Source organism: Poecilia reticulata, chromosome 13, assembly GCF_904066995.2.
Source record: "Poecilia reticulata chromosome 13, P_reticulata-male-v2, whole genome shotgun sequence".
NCBI classification, from domain to species: domain Eukaryota; kingdom Metazoa; phylum Chordata; class Actinopteri; order Cyprinodontiformes; family Poeciliidae; genus Poecilia; species Poecilia reticulata.
Window position 1 is genome coordinate 24,029,415 of NC_088842.1, and position 18,915 is coordinate 24,048,329.

The 18,915-nt window shown below is 38.4% G+C and overlaps 2 protein-coding genes across 6 annotated transcripts; both read left to right on the plus strand.

Annotated features, from left to right (window-relative positions):
* Nucleotides 1-421: 421 nt before the first annotated feature.
* inpp5ka (inositol polyphosphate-5-phosphatase Ka) lies at nucleotides 422-11,814 on the plus strand. 5 transcript variants are annotated; one of them, XM_017308056.2, is made up of 14 exons: nucleotides 422-500; nucleotides 1,411-1,486; nucleotides 3,567-3,671; nucleotides 4,103-4,211; nucleotides 4,327-4,443; nucleotides 4,979-5,154; nucleotides 5,226-5,337; nucleotides 5,448-5,557; nucleotides 5,667-5,693; nucleotides 8,474-8,693; nucleotides 9,205-9,342; nucleotides 9,412-9,495; nucleotides 9,578-9,682; nucleotides 10,476-11,814. In XM_017308056.2, the coding sequence occupies exons 2-14, from the start codon at nucleotides 1,419-1,421 to the stop codon at nucleotides 10,563-10,565; spliced, it is 1,461 nt and encodes a 486-aa protein (XP_017163545.1). In that variant the 5' UTR covers nucleotides 422-500; nucleotides 1,411-1,418; the 3' UTR covers nucleotides 10,566-11,814. The 5 variants fall into 5 exon arrangements, with proteins under 5 accessions (XP_017163545.1, XP_017163543.1, XP_017163544.1 ...); XM_017308054.2 differs by lacking the exon at nucleotides 422-500 and adding an exon at nucleotides 1,009-1,095; XM_017308055.2 differs by lacking the exon at nucleotides 422-500 and having other exon boundaries at nucleotides 1,031-1,486.
* A 784-nt stretch (nucleotides 11,815-12,598) lies between these two features.
* On the plus strand, nucleotides 12,599-18,656 carry tekt1 (tektin 1). Its single transcript, XM_008426175.3, has 8 exons — nucleotides 12,599-12,709; nucleotides 14,116-14,285; nucleotides 14,393-14,558; nucleotides 14,699-14,827; nucleotides 14,944-15,090; nucleotides 15,514-15,739; nucleotides 16,884-17,080; nucleotides 18,411-18,656. The coding sequence occupies exons 2-8, from the start codon at nucleotides 14,120-14,122 to the stop codon at nucleotides 18,568-18,570; spliced, it is 1,191 nt and encodes a 396-aa protein (XP_008424397.1). The 5' UTR covers nucleotides 12,599-12,709; nucleotides 14,116-14,119; the 3' UTR covers nucleotides 18,571-18,656.
* The last annotated feature ends 259 nt before the right edge of the window (nucleotides 18,657-18,915 follow it).

Below are 18,915 nucleotides of genomic sequence, written 5' to 3' on the forward strand. Positions count from 1 at the left end.
ACTCTTTTGACTTGTTTTGCTTAATAGTTGTATGATTTGCAATACTGTTTATAATGTCTGAACTCGTACTCCTTTAGCTTACATTAATTTGTGATCAGATTCCAGTTAACTGGAACGATGGTAATAGTAGGGTATATTGTTGGCACATGAATGGAGGGGGAAACTGCTAAGATTTGGTTGCTCTGCCTGGTGACAACTTTTGGTGGTGTAGGTAGGGGCGGGTGTTGGGAGGCTGAGGCTTATCAATTTCTCTCAGCAATTGATGAGCTTTTACTTCAATATTTTACATAACAGAAAAGTTGCTTTAGTATTGCAACTTTGAACGTATAGAAAAGACATCTGTAGAGCATCTGAATCTTATCTTACATGTTCGTAAGACTGCCCCCTTCTGGCTAGAGATAGATGTTCCTGAAACCACTCCCTCAATTTGAATAGCAGCTCAAAGTCGAAGATCACTGAGGACTTGACTCTCCAACTTCTATTTCCTCTTTGAAAACTTGGTATTTATCAAATTTCTCATGTTCCTTCTTATTAGAACCGGACATACAACTACCATTTATGTTTTAAATAACTTTCTGATTTGAGCTTAAGCAACACGACATTTACTATTAGAATATTGCAATATCGACCAAAAAAAAGTTTAATTCTGCAATGCGGGCTAAATGAAAATCTTGTTTACCTGCCAAAAGGTTTTCAAAATGCACTTTAAATCTGAGAAAATAACCCTACTGGGACGCATATTCCAAAGTATTTAGAATAGAAACAGGAAATGTTTCTTTCATATTTTGATTTAGTTTAAGTAATATTTTGTCTCACCATCATTAGTGTTATAAGAACGAGATAAATTGATACATGGAAATAATTAAATTCGGATGTTTGTTACCCCTTTTATTTATAAAATCCAGACTCTACACACGTCTGTTTAATGATAGCTAAACGACCTTGCCACTCACAATATGACCAACACGCTGACGTATAGAAGAAGCAGCTCTTAGAGTAAGTCTTTTATTTTGAAAGTAAACTACCTACTTTCCGGTTAGGGGCGGGAACAACAACAATACTGTACTTCTGCGGCTTCTGACCGCTATACTCCTCGTAAGTTGATTTTAAAGCCAAAATAAATATTACCAAAGCCTTTCAGGTTGTACGTAATAATATAACTTCTGGTGCATCTTGTTGTTTCCGGTATTTTGTACTTTATTTAAAACAGGACTCTCTTTAGCTTGCTGCGCAGTACAGCTAGCGTTGCGTTTCGTTACAATAACACACCACCAGAGTATCTGGGACCAACGGCTAAAGTTTACAGAAGCAAAGAAAAAAATAATAAAATATATTAGGTCTAATATTGGCTGTTTAGCTGTTTACAAGGACACGAATCTGGAGTTGAACTGTTACATCTGGTGCTGCTAGGCGTGGAGATGATGGAGGAGAACGAGGAGCAACCAGGTGATCATCAGCCACTGGAGAAGGAAAGTGAAAGATTCAGGTAGGATCTTCTTCCGGTTAATAAACAAGTAAATAAAGTCACATTGATGTCCTGCTCTGTAATAACGAAGGTGGATCTGGCACAGTGTTGGGTGAAATGAGATGATGCGTGGTGCACATCCTCAATAACAAAAAGTTAATCTTGTTTTTCTTTTTTGCTGTTCATTGCTTTTATATTGCTTGCAGCACTTCTGTGATGCTTTAGAATCTTTTAAACTAAATTGAAATACTTCCTATGATCTGCACTTTTAGATTAGAAATATCCTTCATTGTCTCACAGTTGGAAAACACAGGTGTAACACCAGGATTGAAGCATGTAGGCTCACATGAAGATAAAAATATATTTATAAAGTTGCACAAAATTAAGAATTTTTAGCTGTAGCATTACTTATAGGCATGTATTTGCTGCTTTATTTAGTACTAAACTGTCAGCATTAGAGCTCTTAAGACTGATCCATCTACTCATTCATCCGTTGTTCTTTGCTTAATTTGGGACATTCACCAAGGATCAAACTGTTTACAGTGTTGTGATTGGACAGAAATCACTTAATCACATACCCATCAGCATAAGGGGCTCCACAGAAGGCCACAACAAGGTTTTCCCTGCACTGAGTCCTGGACCTCCCATAGGATCTTCTTCCTTTGGGATGAGGCTGGATTGTCAGAGGCATCCTGATCAGATGTTTGAACCAACTCAGCCGACTCTTTTTAATGCTGCCTTTCTACTGGTGAAGCTTATTTCATGGTCTTGTTATTTCTGTTGTGATCTAGATTTCATAATTATAGGTGAGGTGAGGGCTAAACTCTTCATCATGACATCCTCCATTACATTATAGCACCAAGTTAAAACGTATCTTTAAGTGTCAACATGAAGCTGTTCTCCTTCTTCTCTTAATCAAAGGTCTTGCTTTAAATAGTGGATCTGCTCTTTGTGCCGCCTGGTACTCCAGGGATCTCTTTAAAAAGCCCGATTGCATGAGTCATGCAGGATTGAATGTGCTGTAACACTAAACCCGGAGCACTGTTTACCACTCCGCTGCATTCTAACGGGCGGATTAGGTTGCTCAACAACATACACCTAATGCGGATTAGGAGTGAAACAAGCGGCCAGCGTGCTGCCGTCCAGCTGAGGCAGGAGCAGCTCTGTTCTCGTTTGCAACGTGGTTTCTCAATTATTTTAATAGGCCTATTGTTGGGACATTTTTCAGTGAGATTAGAGGTAGAGTTCAGAGCACAAAGGCGACTTGTAGACAAATGAGCCAATTCCCTAATCTCCCTGTCCAGCTACCCAGCCTGGACTTTCTCCACTTCCCTTTTGGTGGTTTGATTCTACACTAAAAGCGCTCTCGACTCCCTTGATTCACTCTCTAATCAACCTGTTTTTAATATTTTTTGCTGAGTCCTTCAGATAACTTTAGAACCTTCTCAGTGGGGGATTCAGGGAGTTCTTACTGGATTTGCATCTCGAGCCAGAATGGACGAAATCAGCGGTCTGCTGGGTACCATGGGGCGCGTCCGCAGTGACACCCTCTCTTCTGATGCCACACAGTCAACGGCAAGCAAACTGGCTCTGCGCCATCGGCTAAACCAGCTGATGACCTGTTTGGATGACCTGGACCCCAAAACCGAGTTGCACCAGAAAATGGTCAAGACCCTGGACAGTGCCTTCCTCTCCTGTGCCAAGAGAGTCAACAAGCCAAAAAAGGACAACTTCAGGTGGAACAAGAAGGAGCTGGACCCAGAGATCAGTTTTTTAGAGAAATAATTTTGCTCTGTTTATTTTTTTATATCTATACCTCTCTGTGCTCTCAACAAACTTCTTTATTTCTCCTTAATAACAGCTGTGCTCAACTCAGAGCACAGTCCGGGCTCTGAGTTGAGTCTTAACAAACTGTAGCGCCTGATTTGCTTCTGGCGGCGGTATCTCACTGCTGCCATTGTAACAGCTTCCCCGCTCAGGCTTGATGAGCTTTTCTTTGGTTGGTGGTTAAAGAGAAGTGCTGACCCAAAAGGTTTTCAGAATAAGCCGAAGCAGATTGAATTAATTCATTTGATTCATTTTTTTTCTTCCCTTCTTCCAGACTTCACATGGTGACGTGGAACGTGGCGACGGCTGATCCTACTGATGATGTGGCCTCACTTCTCCACTTGAACTCGCCAAAGACTCCTGACCTCTATGTCATAGGGTATGGCTGAAGTTTTCTTTTTCATATATGCACAAGTGGCAAAAATGTTGGTAAGTCTTTGTTAATGAATAAGAAACCCCCACAATGGTCACTGAAATAACTTGAAACCGACAAAAGTAATGAAAATGGAGCAATGAAAATCAAACACTGCCGTCTCATTAAGAGTTACAGAAATTGTTTGGTTTCAGTTACACGTACTATCATTTTTGTCCAGGCTTGTTTGTTTTTTTAATTATTCTGTTGAAAGACAATTCAGATGCAGTGTCAGATTTTCATTTGTTATTTTCAGTTAATTTTTATGTATTATTACTATTATTACTTTCAAGTTATTTCTGTGGCCATTGTGGCTTTTTCGGCCATTACTAGAGGGGTACCGACAATTTTGTGTGCATTTATATGGCAGATTGACAGTCATACCTGTATGTGCTCAGGCTGCAGGAAGTTTACTCAGGACCAGTGAGGTTTGTGTCGGACATGATGTTTGACGACCCCTGGAGTCAGCTGTTTACTTCCACCCTAGCTCCGTTGAATTACATCAAGGTACATTTCCTCTATACAAATCCATGCAATGGACATATTTTGCATGGTAAATGAGAACAAACAATGAATACTTTCAAACTAAGGGTTGCATATGTTGCGAAACGACGTGTTTCAGGTGTCATCGATAAGAATGCAGGGTCTACTGCTGCTATTCTTCTCCAAACTGGAGCACGTCCCCTTCATCAGAGACATCCAGGCCACCTACACCCGCACCGGCATATTTGGTTACTGGGTGAGCAGTAAAGACACACGGAAAATTTCAGTTCAATTCAAATTGAGCTTTGAATTGAATTTCAATTGAAATGAAGCACACACACACACGCACGCACACACCCCACCCCACCCACACACACACACCCCCCCACACACACACACACACTCTAGATCACATTTTTACTCTTATTAGGACTTTGTAATAGGGTGAAAAGAGGGCCTAAGCTGTTTCTGAATGCAGCAATGTTCTCACCAGGAGTGTTTGAAAACACTAATGTTTCACTATTTGTCGTTAAAAATAAATAAAAACTGTAATGTGAAAAACGTGAGGAGCACATTTTCAAATGCGCACTCAGAAACTTGAAGTTCCACATTTATATTTTTAGTCCAGTAGTTCCTTAAGCCACACTGCATCCTTATTATTCTGTTTGATTCATGAACCGAACCAAAAAAGCAGAAGGAAATTTTTGTACGTTTCAGTGCTTCATACGTTTTTCCTCTTACTCCTGCATATTTGACTGTTTTATTTCTCTCCCTTCCTGTTTGTCTGTCAGGGCAACAAAGGCGGAGTGTCGGTTCGTCTGTCTTTTTATGGACACATGCTCTGCTTCCTCAACTGCCACCTGGCTGCTCATATGAAGTATGCAAATGAAAGGGTGGATGAGTTTGAGCACATCATGGACACGCAGACCTTCGATTGCAAGAAAGCTCCAAGAATAATCGACCACAGGTGAGAAAACACACGCGGCTCAAACAGCACAGGTAACATGTTTTATTAATTTCTGCTGTTGTTCTGATCAGGCTGGTGTTCTGGTTCGGAGATCTCAACTTCAGGATCCAGGACCACGGCATGCACTTTGTCCGCTCGTGTATCAACAACCAAACCTACAACCTGCTGTGGAGTCATGACCAGGTTGGACTTTCACCGTCTTTCAGCTCGTATTTGTGAGAGAATCCAGGGGTCATCCGTCAGTACTTGGCTAACTACGATGATGCTGTGTGAAAAACATGTTGTGTTTTCAGCTGATCATGATGAAGAAGAAGGAGAAGCTGCTGCAGGAGTTTGAAGAAGGACCGCTGGACTTTCAGCCCACATACAAATTTGACTTGAACTCAGATACCTACGACAGCAGGTACTCGGATTGAAATCATCATGATGATTAAAATCATCATGATGATTAAAATCATCATTTTATTTCTAATTTGTGTTTATTTTATCTTCACCTCTTTTTAACTTTACAGATTCTACGCAACATGGTTTGGCTTTAAGTAAGCGTTCCTAAAGTCTAATCATATGCACATTTCCCTAAAATACAGGACCTTCTAAAGTCACTCAAACTCCTGAACTCTTCCACGTTTCGCCATGTTATAAACACAAATTTTACTGCAGATACAGATGAGGCCAAAGTTATTCATATCCGTTGCAGATTTAGTTTTACTTGTCATTTAATTTTACCAGTATGGTTCATCTGACTGGAAGTGATGGTAATAGCTTTGGGGTGATCCAATCAGGGTCCTGATCACGAATTATAAAAAGGATTTGATTGTTATATTGCCAGTAAATAACTTACGATAGATTATTTATAAAACTATAAATCATTATTGACACGACAATTTTAATAAAATGTAAATAAAACCAGGTAAATTATTTTGATTTGATTAAATGTCTATGCTCTTTTCCACACAGTTTTATTGTTTTTGGAGATACCTCTATTTTCCAACATGCTTTTGAGATCTAAGTCAGTGAGGGTTATGAATAATTTGGGGCTCAAATGTACATTGAAGTTTGTGGCTGTAACATGGCAAAATCTGACTGAAATAAACAGTATTTAACTTTTATTTTAAAAAATTGTTTTTTTAGATGTTTAACATGTCCTGATAGTGCAACATAAAACAGATAATCTGAAAAAAATTGAGCTCCTCTGCCTCCACTCTGCGGTCCTACTACCATCTGCAGAAGACACCGCTCTGTCAGAAACAACCAATCAGAGTCAGCAGAGTAGCTCTCTGCTGGGCTACAGATTGGCCAGCACTAGCATTAGCATTAGCAATAGCAGCACTGGGAGAAGGAGGTGGAGAATGTCAATTTTTCTCACAGATTTTCTAGTTCTTGTTATGCTGTCATGACATAATAAAGGTTTTAAGAAATATATAAAAAACATTTTTTATAAAAGTTACATATTCAGCTTTCAAAAAAGTTTGAGAGGTATGAATACTTTAGGTAGGCTCTGTATTTGGCCTTACCTAATTCATCTAACCATGCTTTAATGTGCATATGTACCACTTTTACCTTCTGGTAAAAGTGACATATTTTAAGCATCATATTTAAACCTTAGCTAAGCGATAATAGCAAACTTGAACAAGCAGAGATGGTTATGAGTTTTAAACTCAGCCTGTCTTTGCACACAAAGCCTAAAATATATTTTTTTCCAGTTTATTTCTGATGTTGGGGAAATGACCCTTTGGGTTTTTTAAGCCCTACGACCCAAAAAGCTTTCATTAGATTATTTAATAGATTTAAATCATAAAAGTATTTCACGTATATATGAATAGTGAAATCACAGTACTCATGAAGAGTTAGTGATATTTGACTTTAGGGTGAAATTCACTTAAAAATCATTTTAACCTTTGCAGGTGAACTTAATGTGACCTTCTCTAAACTGTTGCACACGTCCAACTGTTTAAAGCTTCAGTGCATTTTGCTCAACTTCTTGTTCTTCAACAAAGAACCTAACAACAGGTGTTTGATCCATGATTCAGTCAATTAATTTCTTGGTTCACATTTTGAAATCTTGAGACCAAGACGATTGGGTTTGCAAGGCTGAGCTTAGCTCACCATCACAAGGTTGTAACACAGATCCATATTCTACATTTTTCACCCCAAAAGCCAAATTTTTCCAACTTTTTGTGAGTAGTACGTATTAAATGCTATATGAATAAAAGATACGGATTGTGAAGCACCGTTGGTATCTGTTACCTGTATTAACTCCTGTTAACCCTCACTGTTTACCACCACACTACTACTTTTTAGGATTGTTTATTTAAAAGGGAGCATGTTTTCTAATATGGCTGGCTTATTATCTAACATGTGTGGACAGAAATAGAGATTGCGCCACTTCTTGACCAGTGACTGTATTAAGTTTCACAGTATTAGCAGGAGTGATTGTAAGATTAGGCCGTTAGGGTTCTGAACCCTCACAGGTGCGAAGCTGCTCTCTGCATCATTCAGGTTTGAATACTTTGCTTTTATGACCAACATTAGAAACAACCAGTTGGTTACACAAACCATTCTTTTTTCTTTTTTTTTTTAAACAAATTGCCTGTAAAGTCAAATTAAAGGATTAGCATTGTTGTTGTCACCACAAGCTCTTTCCTGTTTTAATTTACAGCAAGGATAGACACAGCAAGATTCCTACAACTTTAGCATTTAACAGTCGTACTGAGTATAGATGCTAGAAATTGCAACAAACTCGTCCATTTAACAGATCTTCCTACTTACAATTTTGTATTTCATGTATGCATTATGAGGGAAAGGGTGTGTAAAGAGGATAGACTAACATGTTTAAATGAATATTTGAATCCATACATCCAACTCAGAAAATGCTAACACATAATTTCAAACTTTCTTTTTTTCTCCTACACAAATTGAGAGAAATAACGTGCTCAGCTGCACCACTCAGATTGAATGCTGTATAAAAATAATTTATTGGAAATTTAATGCTAAGAGATTGGAAATAAAGATGTTTCACTTGTTTTAAACACCTGCAGCTTTAACATAAATAAAATATTCAAATATGTGATGGAGCAAAATGTCAATATAGGCATAGTTTTATTCTTTCCCCTCCATAATGTTGCACCACCATGTTCTGGCTGATCACCTAAAATCTCTACCAAAGCTATAAAGTTTGTAGCTGTCATGTGATCAAATGTAAATAAGTTCAACAAATATCAATACCTTTGCAAGGTATTGATCCTCTCAGGAAACAAGCTTATTTTTATTTTCCAAACTGACATTTCCCATCCTATATCGTCTGTGATCACCTGTCTAGTGGTAAGAAGCGAAAACCTGCCTGGACCGACCGGATTCTGTGGCGTGTCCGACCCAAATCCCAACCCAACGACGAGCAAGATGAAAACGATGTAAAGGAGAAGAAGCAACTGAAAGAGGAAGAGGAGTATCCTCTGAAGGTCCGGCAGGACTTGTACACCAGCAACATGGAGTTCAGCATCAGTGACCACAAACCTGTGATTGGCATCTTCACCCTGGAGGTGAGAAACTCCAGCAAGTGGGAAGAAATGTGATGAATCAGAGCTCAGTTCTCTTGCTTTGTTTCTTCATTCTGCATTAGTACAGTTTGAGCTCAAGGCCTCTGTCTTTGAGGCTACATATGTGAACTGAAACCTCTTATTGCGTTCACAGCAATGCTAAGAATTACTGTTGAAAATATCAGATTTGGCCTACAGATGAGCTGCAATCCATTTGTATTCAGAACCTGAGAAATTCTGACTTCTGAGTTGGAAAAAGGAACTGTAAGGTCCCCCAGATTCAGACTTCCCAATCAGGAAGTCAGAGAATTTTTCAAACAACGACTTTATGATTTTGAGTCATTTTAAGACAAGATGACAAAATGAAGATTGACTTTGTTTTTGTCATCTTGACAATAGATTAGAGGTATGAATAAATACACATTGTTTGGTTTCCTCCTGCAGTGTTAGAGACTTTATAATGACTGTATTTGCTGTTAAACACCCATTAAAGTTGGTGTCTCTGTCCTTATAGCTGACGAAGATGCACCAGACTCCTCTGGTGAGTCTGCATGCAGAAGGCGACTGGAGTGCGGACATTGACTCCATTGTTCTCTACAACCCCCTGCAGCCCTTCCCATCCAGTACTTGGGACTGGATTGGACTCTACAAGGTTATCCTTCCACCAGCAGCTCATTAGGGTTTCTGTTTCTACCTCACTCACACCATGTCTGGATTTCAGGTTGGATTCAGCAGCGTGTCGGACTACATCACCTACACGTGGGTCAAAGACGATGAAGTGACCTTTAACGACGAAATGATGCAGGTGGGAGCTAAAGAAGCCTGGAGTGTTGCTAAGTCTGAGTGGAAAGGTTTGCAGAGGCGTTTTACTCTTTTGTTGTTTTTAGGTGTTCATGGGTAAAGAGGAAATCCCGGTTAGGGGGGGAGAGTGTGTCCTGTGTTACTACAGCAGCAACCTGCGGTGCATCATTGGAATTAGTGAACCATTTAAGGTGAGCGATCAACAAAAGCATGCATTAATATGAAAGAAAGTGTGCATTGCACTAGGAATGATGATATGATTGTCCTTATGGAGTGTTTTGATTTGGGGACATAATCCTTCAATATATTATATAGTTAATAATATATAGTTATTAATATTTCTATTGGATTACAGTCTGCTTAGCACTCAGCAGGGTGTCCACACATCCTCAAAAAGTCTTAAAGTCATGTATCTAAAATTAAGACCTTAAAATGTCTTAAATTCATTAGAAAACGTGTAAGTTGATCTTAAATACTCACTAGTCTTAAAATTTGTTGCGGCAAGACTGTTTAATGTCCTATATTTTATGTAGTTCTTTTTTTTTTTCATGGGACTTTTCTGTCAGTCAGAAGTTGAGACATCTTCATTACGTTCTGTGACTTGAGGCTATTCAGGATACCACCGATTAAGTTGCTAATAAACCCTTGAAAGTTATTTGGATTTTCTTGATCTTTATTGGTAAGTGTAAGTTATCACCAGTTGGCTGGATGACTTTTGTCTGTGCCTTTGGCTCACTTCTGTTGCCAACCAGTACAATACAACATGCATTCTCTGGAAAAAACGCACGGCGCTATTATATAAAATATAGTATTTCTTTTTGTACATTTCTGTTGTGAGACAGGTCTTAAGTTTTATTCATAATAGTCTTAAAAAGTCTTAAATTTGAGTTGGTGAAATCTACAAAAACCCTCAATAAAGGAACATTTTACTACTCAGATTTTCCAATGTACTTTCTTTTTTTTTTTTTATCTTTATATTTTTAGGTCCAAGAGTCCAAGGTAGCTGTGGCAGAAGGCTTGTTTCCTGAGAGGATCAATGGACTGGACAGAATAGCAAGAAGTGAAGACTTTTGAAGTAAATCGCTCCCAGATGTGGAACAACTGATCTGGTTTCTTGACCTCCAGCTCAGAGTTCAAATTAGGAATCTCATCCCCACTGAGCCCAAAACCTCTGTGGTTGGTACATTTTTCTGGAATGAGTGGTCTTCTGGTAGACAGACCAACTGCTGTATTAATACCTGGCTAATGTCCAATAGCTTATAGATGTAAAGACGAAGGACATTGGAGAATTTCCTTAAGACCAGCTCAGGGATGAAGGAACCATTTTTTCAGCTTCTGCTAGAAGACAGCAACCCTCCAGTAAACTGTCAGCTTGGAAAAGGGAATTAGGAAGCAAACTTTTCTCTTTCCATGCTATCTCAATTTATATGTGAACTTTTCACATTTTCAGCAATTATATACTTTTTTCTGAGAGCCAGTATGTGCTTGTGCAATGCACTGATTTCTCATTTTACAGCATTTTCCTCTCATTGAAGAAAATAAACCTTAAAAACAGAGATTCTTTTATTAAATTATAAGGTGTACATACAGAAAGAGTGAAATGTTTAGAAAAATGAGAAGTTTTTGTTCTGGAATACTTCTCTTTATCTGTGTACTGTCATGAAAAAAAATCACTGCTGTTGTGTGAAAGCTGGATGCGATTGTAATTTTAAATTATTTGGTGATTATTGTTGTAGAGACAAGCTGCTGTACAAAGACAAATGACAATTTGACAGTTTGGATTTTAAAGCTCTCCAGTTGTTCACTGAGAACTGAACTGCTGTTTTATTAGTTGGATCTGTTTCCAATGACTCCAGGTCAGCTTTGCAACTTCAGCCCTCATGAGTTTAAAAGAAAATATTGAAATCATTCCCTTTTAATGTAGATTGTGGCATCACTGTAAACTTAATGAATATTTTTGCACTGTTTAATGTTGTTAAACGTAAATATATATTGAAAATTTGTCATTATTATTCAGTATATGTTTTGTGGCAAATTCATCAAGTGCCTTTAAAGCAATTGTCTAAACTGAACTGTATGCTGCTTAACATAACTTTGACCTCTTCATCACCAGTACCTTATATTTAATCTTTCGACATCTTTATTGCTTATTTTTTCAGATCTCATTTGGATCTTTCTGTTATAAGCTTAGAGCCTCATCTCGGCTCTCTGGAAAATTTTTTGCTGTTGACTTTTTTTGTCAGCTGCTTCTTTGCAAATGTACTGTAAAAAAAAAACAAAAACAAAAAAAAAACTTCAAAAATAAAACTTAAATAATTCCCTACTTAATCTTGGTTTTATTCGTTTGTTGGTATTCATGCTGGAAAATGTACAGTTTATGGTAAATGGCATTTTTAATCGGTTTTGAGCTAACTTACTGTAATTTTTGTAAAATTTTAGATGATCTAGGAATGTTAACCAATCCAGAGTTTACACTTTTAATACTTTATAAAAACCTACATGCTACTAACACTTTGGTAAATAACAGCACTCAGGATGGAAATGATCTGGGGATATGACTTGGTAAATGTCAGAGAACTGATGTATTCAGGAAAAATACCTGCTAAGGAATCATCTATAACATAAAACAATTAAACAACTGTGATTGATTGATAAAAATTAGATAATAGATTTATTAATAATCACCTGAATAAATAGTAAGTTATATACTGCCCGGTTTTTAAAATGCTCTAAAATTCCAACTATTAGATTAACAGCCAATAAAGCACACATGGTTTCATTGTGATTCTGCTGCAGATTTTAATATTTTTTTTCCCAATTAAACAAATGGACTGTCCAGTGCCATGGACAGCAACACCTCAGATTTGGCTCATTTAACAGGACCGAACTTCAAAAATAATGTTATTTGAAACTTGTAGAAAAACACCTTAGTGACCTTTGACGAGAAAAATTAAATATTTAATCGTTTTGGAATTGTCTCTATGTTGATATGCTAGTGTACGACTTGACTTGAATGCACCATGGAGTAAAAACGCGGCGGTCAAATGCTGCGTTGAAGTGCAGCTGCGTTGAAGTCCTAAAGCGAGATTCCTCCGCGGAGGAATCTCGCTTTAGGATTGGTCGACCGGTTGCCATAGTAACCATTTGTTTTGTTAATTTGTGCCTGTGGTCAGCGGGATCTCCGCTACATTTTCTCTGTATCAGCTGCGCGAAAGAAGGTGCGTTTCACACAGAAAATAATTTATTCATAAACTTATATTGATATCGATTTAAAAATGTTACTTTTTTTTATTAAAGAGCACTGGTTAGCTAACAGGTTCAGGTTTGGGTGACTTGTTGCTAATGTCAACGGTTTTTTTTTTTATTGTTGAACAAAAGCTCCGACGTAAAAAGAAAGTTCAATGTATTTTATGGTGTAAGTATTCGGAAATAGTATTTTATTAAGGCCTTTCGAAGACACACAATAGAATCTCCACAGTCAAGATAAGGCTTTAAACAGTACATTTCATTCTGTAACTTGTAGTTACAGCAGCTTGTACTTTTAGCAGCTTTAACTCTCAGTCTCTCGTACTGTTGTTTCCCATAGTTTTTTTTTTTTTTGCAGGACTGCTTCAGTTGTTTTATAGCGAATTTCCTGCCAGGCTTTAGCTGTATGGCAGACTACTTCACCTTTAACCTCAAACGGTGTCTGCAGACATTAATTCAAACTGCTGAACAGTTTGTATGACGTTTTTGTGCCTATGTGCTGTGTGTTAGGTTAGGTCAGGACATTGTGACCTATCATTTTAACTTTAGACCACATTCGTCCAAAGAGCATTGCTTAGTAAGTCAGTTGTTTAACTTTAAAAACGATGCTTTAAGAGAGACAAAGCTTTCTTCTGGCAGCCATTCCTAAAAAGTAATTTGGGCTGCAGCAAGTGATTATTTTATTAATTGATTAATCTATCGAGTATTCTATTATTTGGATAATAGAATGATCACATTCTGTAGATTTTTAATTCAAGCCTTTTTTTATCCAATATTAAAATATATAAATAAATAATTAAATTCCCTTTTTACCTTACCATCAATACAGCATAAGAATCATCTATTTATTGTTTGTGTTAACTGATTAAAGGTGCTTAACAGGACATTTTTTAAATACAATCTCAACATGCAGAAGCTAAAAAAAAGATGCCACTCGAGGAGTTCTGGGTAGAACAAATTTACAAAGGCTTTTTAAATCTTAAATAAAAAATGTAAATATTTTTTGCGTGTTCTTTCAGCAAACAGTCTGCATACTCAAATTAATGGAATACTAAATTAGTTGACGATTATTTCAATAATGGATTCATCATGATTAATCAGATTAATTGTTTCAACCCTGAACGCATTACCTGCTTAGTCCATTTCTAAGTGTACTGACATGATATTTATGTTTTGTTTAATAAATAATGGCATAGTGGAATGCATTTTGTTTTTTGTGTACTTAAAAATTTATTTAAATCATTTTAAAACCAGGTAAAGCCCAAAGAATTTTTAAATTTTCCCAAACATCTAAAAACCCAGATATAAAAGAGGTAAATTATTTATATTTAACCTGTTATCCGCTCCTCTGACATCCTCCTTTTCTGTCTCTCCTCAGAACCATGTCTGTCCTAGACGTGAGTATCCCAAAATTTGATGGACCTGATCTCCTCAATGTTGAGGTTGTCCTGAACCGCTCTGAGCTCTTTCGAGCAGAGTGCAAGAGGCTCATGTCAGAGTCTGAGAGCGCATGTATCCGTATGCAAAATGGTGACAGTAAGCGCCTTGGTAAGTAGGGGAGGACGGGGTTTGTGGTGGCTCATGTTTAGAATTAAAGGAAATTGCTTGGCTGTAATTGAGCTGTGATCTTTTTCTTTTCTCTCTCTGATGTTCAGATCAGCGGGTCAGAGACATTCAGTTTTTAAGGAAGGAGGTGGAGATGAAGCTCGAGGAGCTTATTCCAGAGATTGATGCCCTTGAAGTCTTACAAAGCAGAGTGGTGAAGGCCCTGGTGATGAACCAAGACGCAATGAAAGTCACTCTTCTCTGTCTGGAGGCGAGGTGAAACCACCAAATCAGAAGCAAACGGCCTATCTTTCTCTTTTCTGTCTTAAGCATCTGGCAGCTGTCCTGGAATGTCAGTAACTTTAAGCTTAAACTCCCAGCTGTTGAGTGAAAATGTTCTGCTATGTGGCTTGCAGAAGGAAACGGGCCCCTTCTGACAGGGTGCATGATGCGGTGGACGCCGAGCTGCTGAAAGAATGTTCGATGTTTCAGGAAGTGACAGGTCTACTTCAGATTGTGCTAGAGCAGATTGCTGAGCAGATACGGTGAGAACTCTGGCTAATATCTGTATATCGTTTTGCCCTGTAATGATGCTACTGAATGAGTATACATTTCATAAACACAAACATGAAATGACGCTCATCTTCTTTTATTACTCCAGTCTGGACAGGTCTGCTAAGTTCTACTTAGAACAGGATCTGAAGGAGAAATTTCAAGCTCAAAACATTGACAACTCTTGTGCCTTGATGACCGTGCAGACAATCCCTAATATGCAACTGTCCAAGAAAAACATCACTATGCTTTCAAGGTAAACCATCGGCTTCTTGTTGTTCCCAGAAAACAAGAAATATTATAGTATAGCTACTGTAAAGCCTGTTATTTGAAGCCCTCTTTATTGATTACTTTAAATGCAGCTATTACACAAAATAGTAAGCCCCTAACAGGCTTCAGGTAAAAATTGGAATTTGCAGACAGAATGTTGCAAGCATTTGTCATCCATCCATGATTCTACACTTAATTTCTTATACCGGCCTGTTGTGGTGGTGAACTGAGAGGGTTTGGACAGGACTGGACATTTGATCAAAATGCAACAGAACAGCACACAAGGAGACAGGTTAAGCTAATAAAAAAGTAGCCATTTTGTTCTATTGTGGGAGGAAGCTGGAGTACCTGGAGAGAGCCAGTATTTTCAGTCCAAGCTGTTTTCTAAGGTTTTCTGTCCCTCTTCCAGCGCAACAGTTAGCCCAAAGCAGTGGGAGAACATCTCAGACCTCAACATAGCCAGGGCCGAGCAGCAGAAGAATAACTCTTTGTCCCTGCGCGCTCTGGTGGAGTCTCTGCTGTCGCAGTCGGCTGACGACATGCAGAAGCAGTTCAGGGCTACTAATGAAGCCTTGCAGCTCAACATTCAGTTGATCAAGGCTGCCAAGACCCAACTGGAAGATAAACTTCCCAAGGTAGGGCTCAATGTGCGGTTTATTTAAGGGAGATGCAAAGAGATGTTGCATCTCCCTTAGATGCTCAAATCTGGTGCCCCCTGAACAAACGAGGAACATAAATCTGTGACATGTCACTAACAGTGTTTTAATATGTATATCTTAAGAAGAGAATAACTTCAAGTTCCATGTATTTTCTAGTAAAGTTGTGTGTGGTTAATCAACTCAAAATAGTGTATCACTATTTTCTGAATACAGTCTGATGTAGTCTTCTTCAGAAGTTGGTAATAAAACAGCTTCATGACATTTAAGATACACAACAGACAGGTCAGGGAGAGAAAGTTGCGGACAAGTTAGAAGAGAAAGTAGTTACAAACAATATTCCAAGATCAGAAGGAGAGTATGACAGGTCACTCTTCACCAAAATTGACAAGGTGTGCATTAGCCAGAACAGCAGCCAAGAGAACCGTGGTAACTCTGGAGCAGCTGCAGAGATGCACATCTATTGGTATAGCATGTAATAGGACAACTATTAGTTGTGCAATGCCCAAATGTATCAAATTGAAGGCCACTGTTGAAAGAGATCAAAGCAAATATGTGCAACAAGGTGAACTGGTTGGGGGGATGTTAGAATGGCTCAGTCAAAGTCCATACCAAAGCCTAAACTAGAATCTATGGCTTTACTTGAAAACCACTCCTCTTCCAAAACCTTTAGTCTTTAGATGGGCAAATCTGTGGATACATACCACCAAATACACGCAGCTGTAAAGACAGTATATAGATAAGGTGTGGTCTCACAAGAGCATGGAGGGGGCAGAAACATTTCCGTTCTTTGTCTGTAATTAGACAAAGGAAATGCATACTTTTGTTTTGTTTTAGAATAATCCATAACTGCCCAACAGTTAGCAGAGCTGTAGGACAGTTATGGATTGTTGTTTACCACCAGAAACAAAAGAGAAGTATTAACAAAATCAGTAAAAACATATCAACAATAAGGTGAAATCAAGAAGTAATAATGACTTATAGTAATTAAATGTGCTCCGTATTCAAAGAAATACATATTGCTCCGATACTGTCTCTGCAACTTGCTTTAGATTTATTCTCTAATTTGGTTTCTTTGAGACTGCAGGGATTCATGGTTATTGTTATGGGTGCTTCTCTCTAGGTCATGTGTGAGATCAGCAACCTTCAGAGGATCAAAGAGGATCTGCTAGCAGCCATCGCAGAGAGTGAACAGTTCCTGAGTTTGGCCCAGGCCCGGCTTCTTCTGCGCAAAGAGAGGCCTGGCAAAGAGCAGTGTCTCGACGCAGCCCAGATCCAGCTCCTCGCCGAGGTTGAGCAGCTCAACCTTCACATCACCAAGTGAGTCCTACAATATGATACATGTTGATTGATGTTGTTTGTGTGTTTCCATTTGCTTCTGAAAACAACCCAAGTGCTTAGAAAGCCCCCCAGCCATTTTTCACCAATAAGTTAATGTTTTTTGGTGTGTGGAAAACGAGCCATTTCAAAAACCTTTCGAACGTAACATCACAAATCAGCAGGCATTGCCCTTCAACTAGCAACCAAATCAGAACCCAGCCCATTACCTATCAACCCAAGTGCCAGCATGTTTGGTCAGCTGGTTTTACTGCTGCATGTGCCCTGTACTGACTACTAGAAAAGACGTGTGTTTTGTTGTTGACTTACCATCCAGAAACGACTTGCTGCATTCTTTTTGTGGTTGGTTGTGCAGGAGGCTCTACTTCTGCTTTTCAAATTTGTACATTTGCATATTTGTGTGTCTGATTGCAGGCATTTTCACAAGCGAGTGTAAACATTGAGTTGGGGTTGTGGCCAGCAACAGCTTATTTGGATTTAAAGTAACAAGATACCCTAAAACTGCTCATTCTTTAAGAAGCTCAAAATAGGCAGAAGTGACCAGATTGAAATATCATTATCTGAGAAAGATTCTGTGCAAAAAGTGTAATGAACATGTTTTGATCTAACCTGTTCAAGGAAGTATGACAGGTCATCTTTAAAATGACTATCCTCACACTTTTGTCATAGATCAATGTATTTACAGATCCCTTTCCTGTCCTGTTCGATTTGGCGTTCCACAGGGTTCTGTTTTGGGGCCATTGTTGTGTCTGCTGTACCTGATACTGTCATCTTTTAAGGATATTTCCTATTATTGCTATACAGATGATATCCAGTTCTTTTGTCTTCCAAATGAAGTTTTGAAACAGTACGTTTTACTATAGTAAATTTAAAGCTCTATGTCTGCAAGAATTTTTCTATAGTTGAATGAAGAAAAAACTTAAGTAATAATCTTGTTGGTTCCAGGAGTAGTAACTATAAAGATAAAGCTTATCCTCCAGCCTCTGTTATTTGACTAAATCTTCAGTTAGAAAGTTTAGGATAGCCTTTGACTCATGTTTTATATCTGAAAATCATGTCAAACCTCCGTTTCAACCCTGTTTCTACCATCTGCTAAATATTGCCAAGTAACGTCTGAAAGGCTACAATTTCTAGAGCTTTAAAGTGAGTGCTACAGGATTCACAGAAATACCGAGCACATTTACCGGAATATTACTGGAAACCCACCATCCCATTTCTAGTTTCACAGATGTTTTCAGAGTTCCTGTTCATAAGAATTGCACTTCAGAGCTCGTCATGACATGGCTGTTTGTTTTTTATTCTGCTCCGTCAGACTACGTGAGGAACTGGCTCTGTCTGAGGAGGAGCAGAGGGCGCTGGTTCGCTGCCAGCTGGAGCTGCAGGAAAACATTGAGATCAAAGCCAACTCTCTTTACATTGATGAGGTCGTCTGCATGCAGCTTAGGGAGCCCGTCGTCATTTGCCACGTCTGACCAATCAGCGGAAAATCTTCATGTGTGAATGTTATTGATACATACAGGCATGTACAATATGTCAGAAAATAAAGTTATAAAAAATACCTATTTTCTTTACTCTGTGACTAAAACTTTTCTCGTTTAAAATCACTTACTAAAGCTTTTATGTCGGCACACTGCCTGGCAAAACTAATTATACCTCTTGAACTTCAACTTCTCTGTAGTTTGAGACTTTTGTGTGAGACACCAACACTAAAGTAGGGGACTATTGTGAAGTGGAAGGAAGGTGATGCATGGTTTGACATTCTGCCAAATTACACACAGGTGAACCCAATTTTTAGATTTTAATTTTTGAAAATGTTA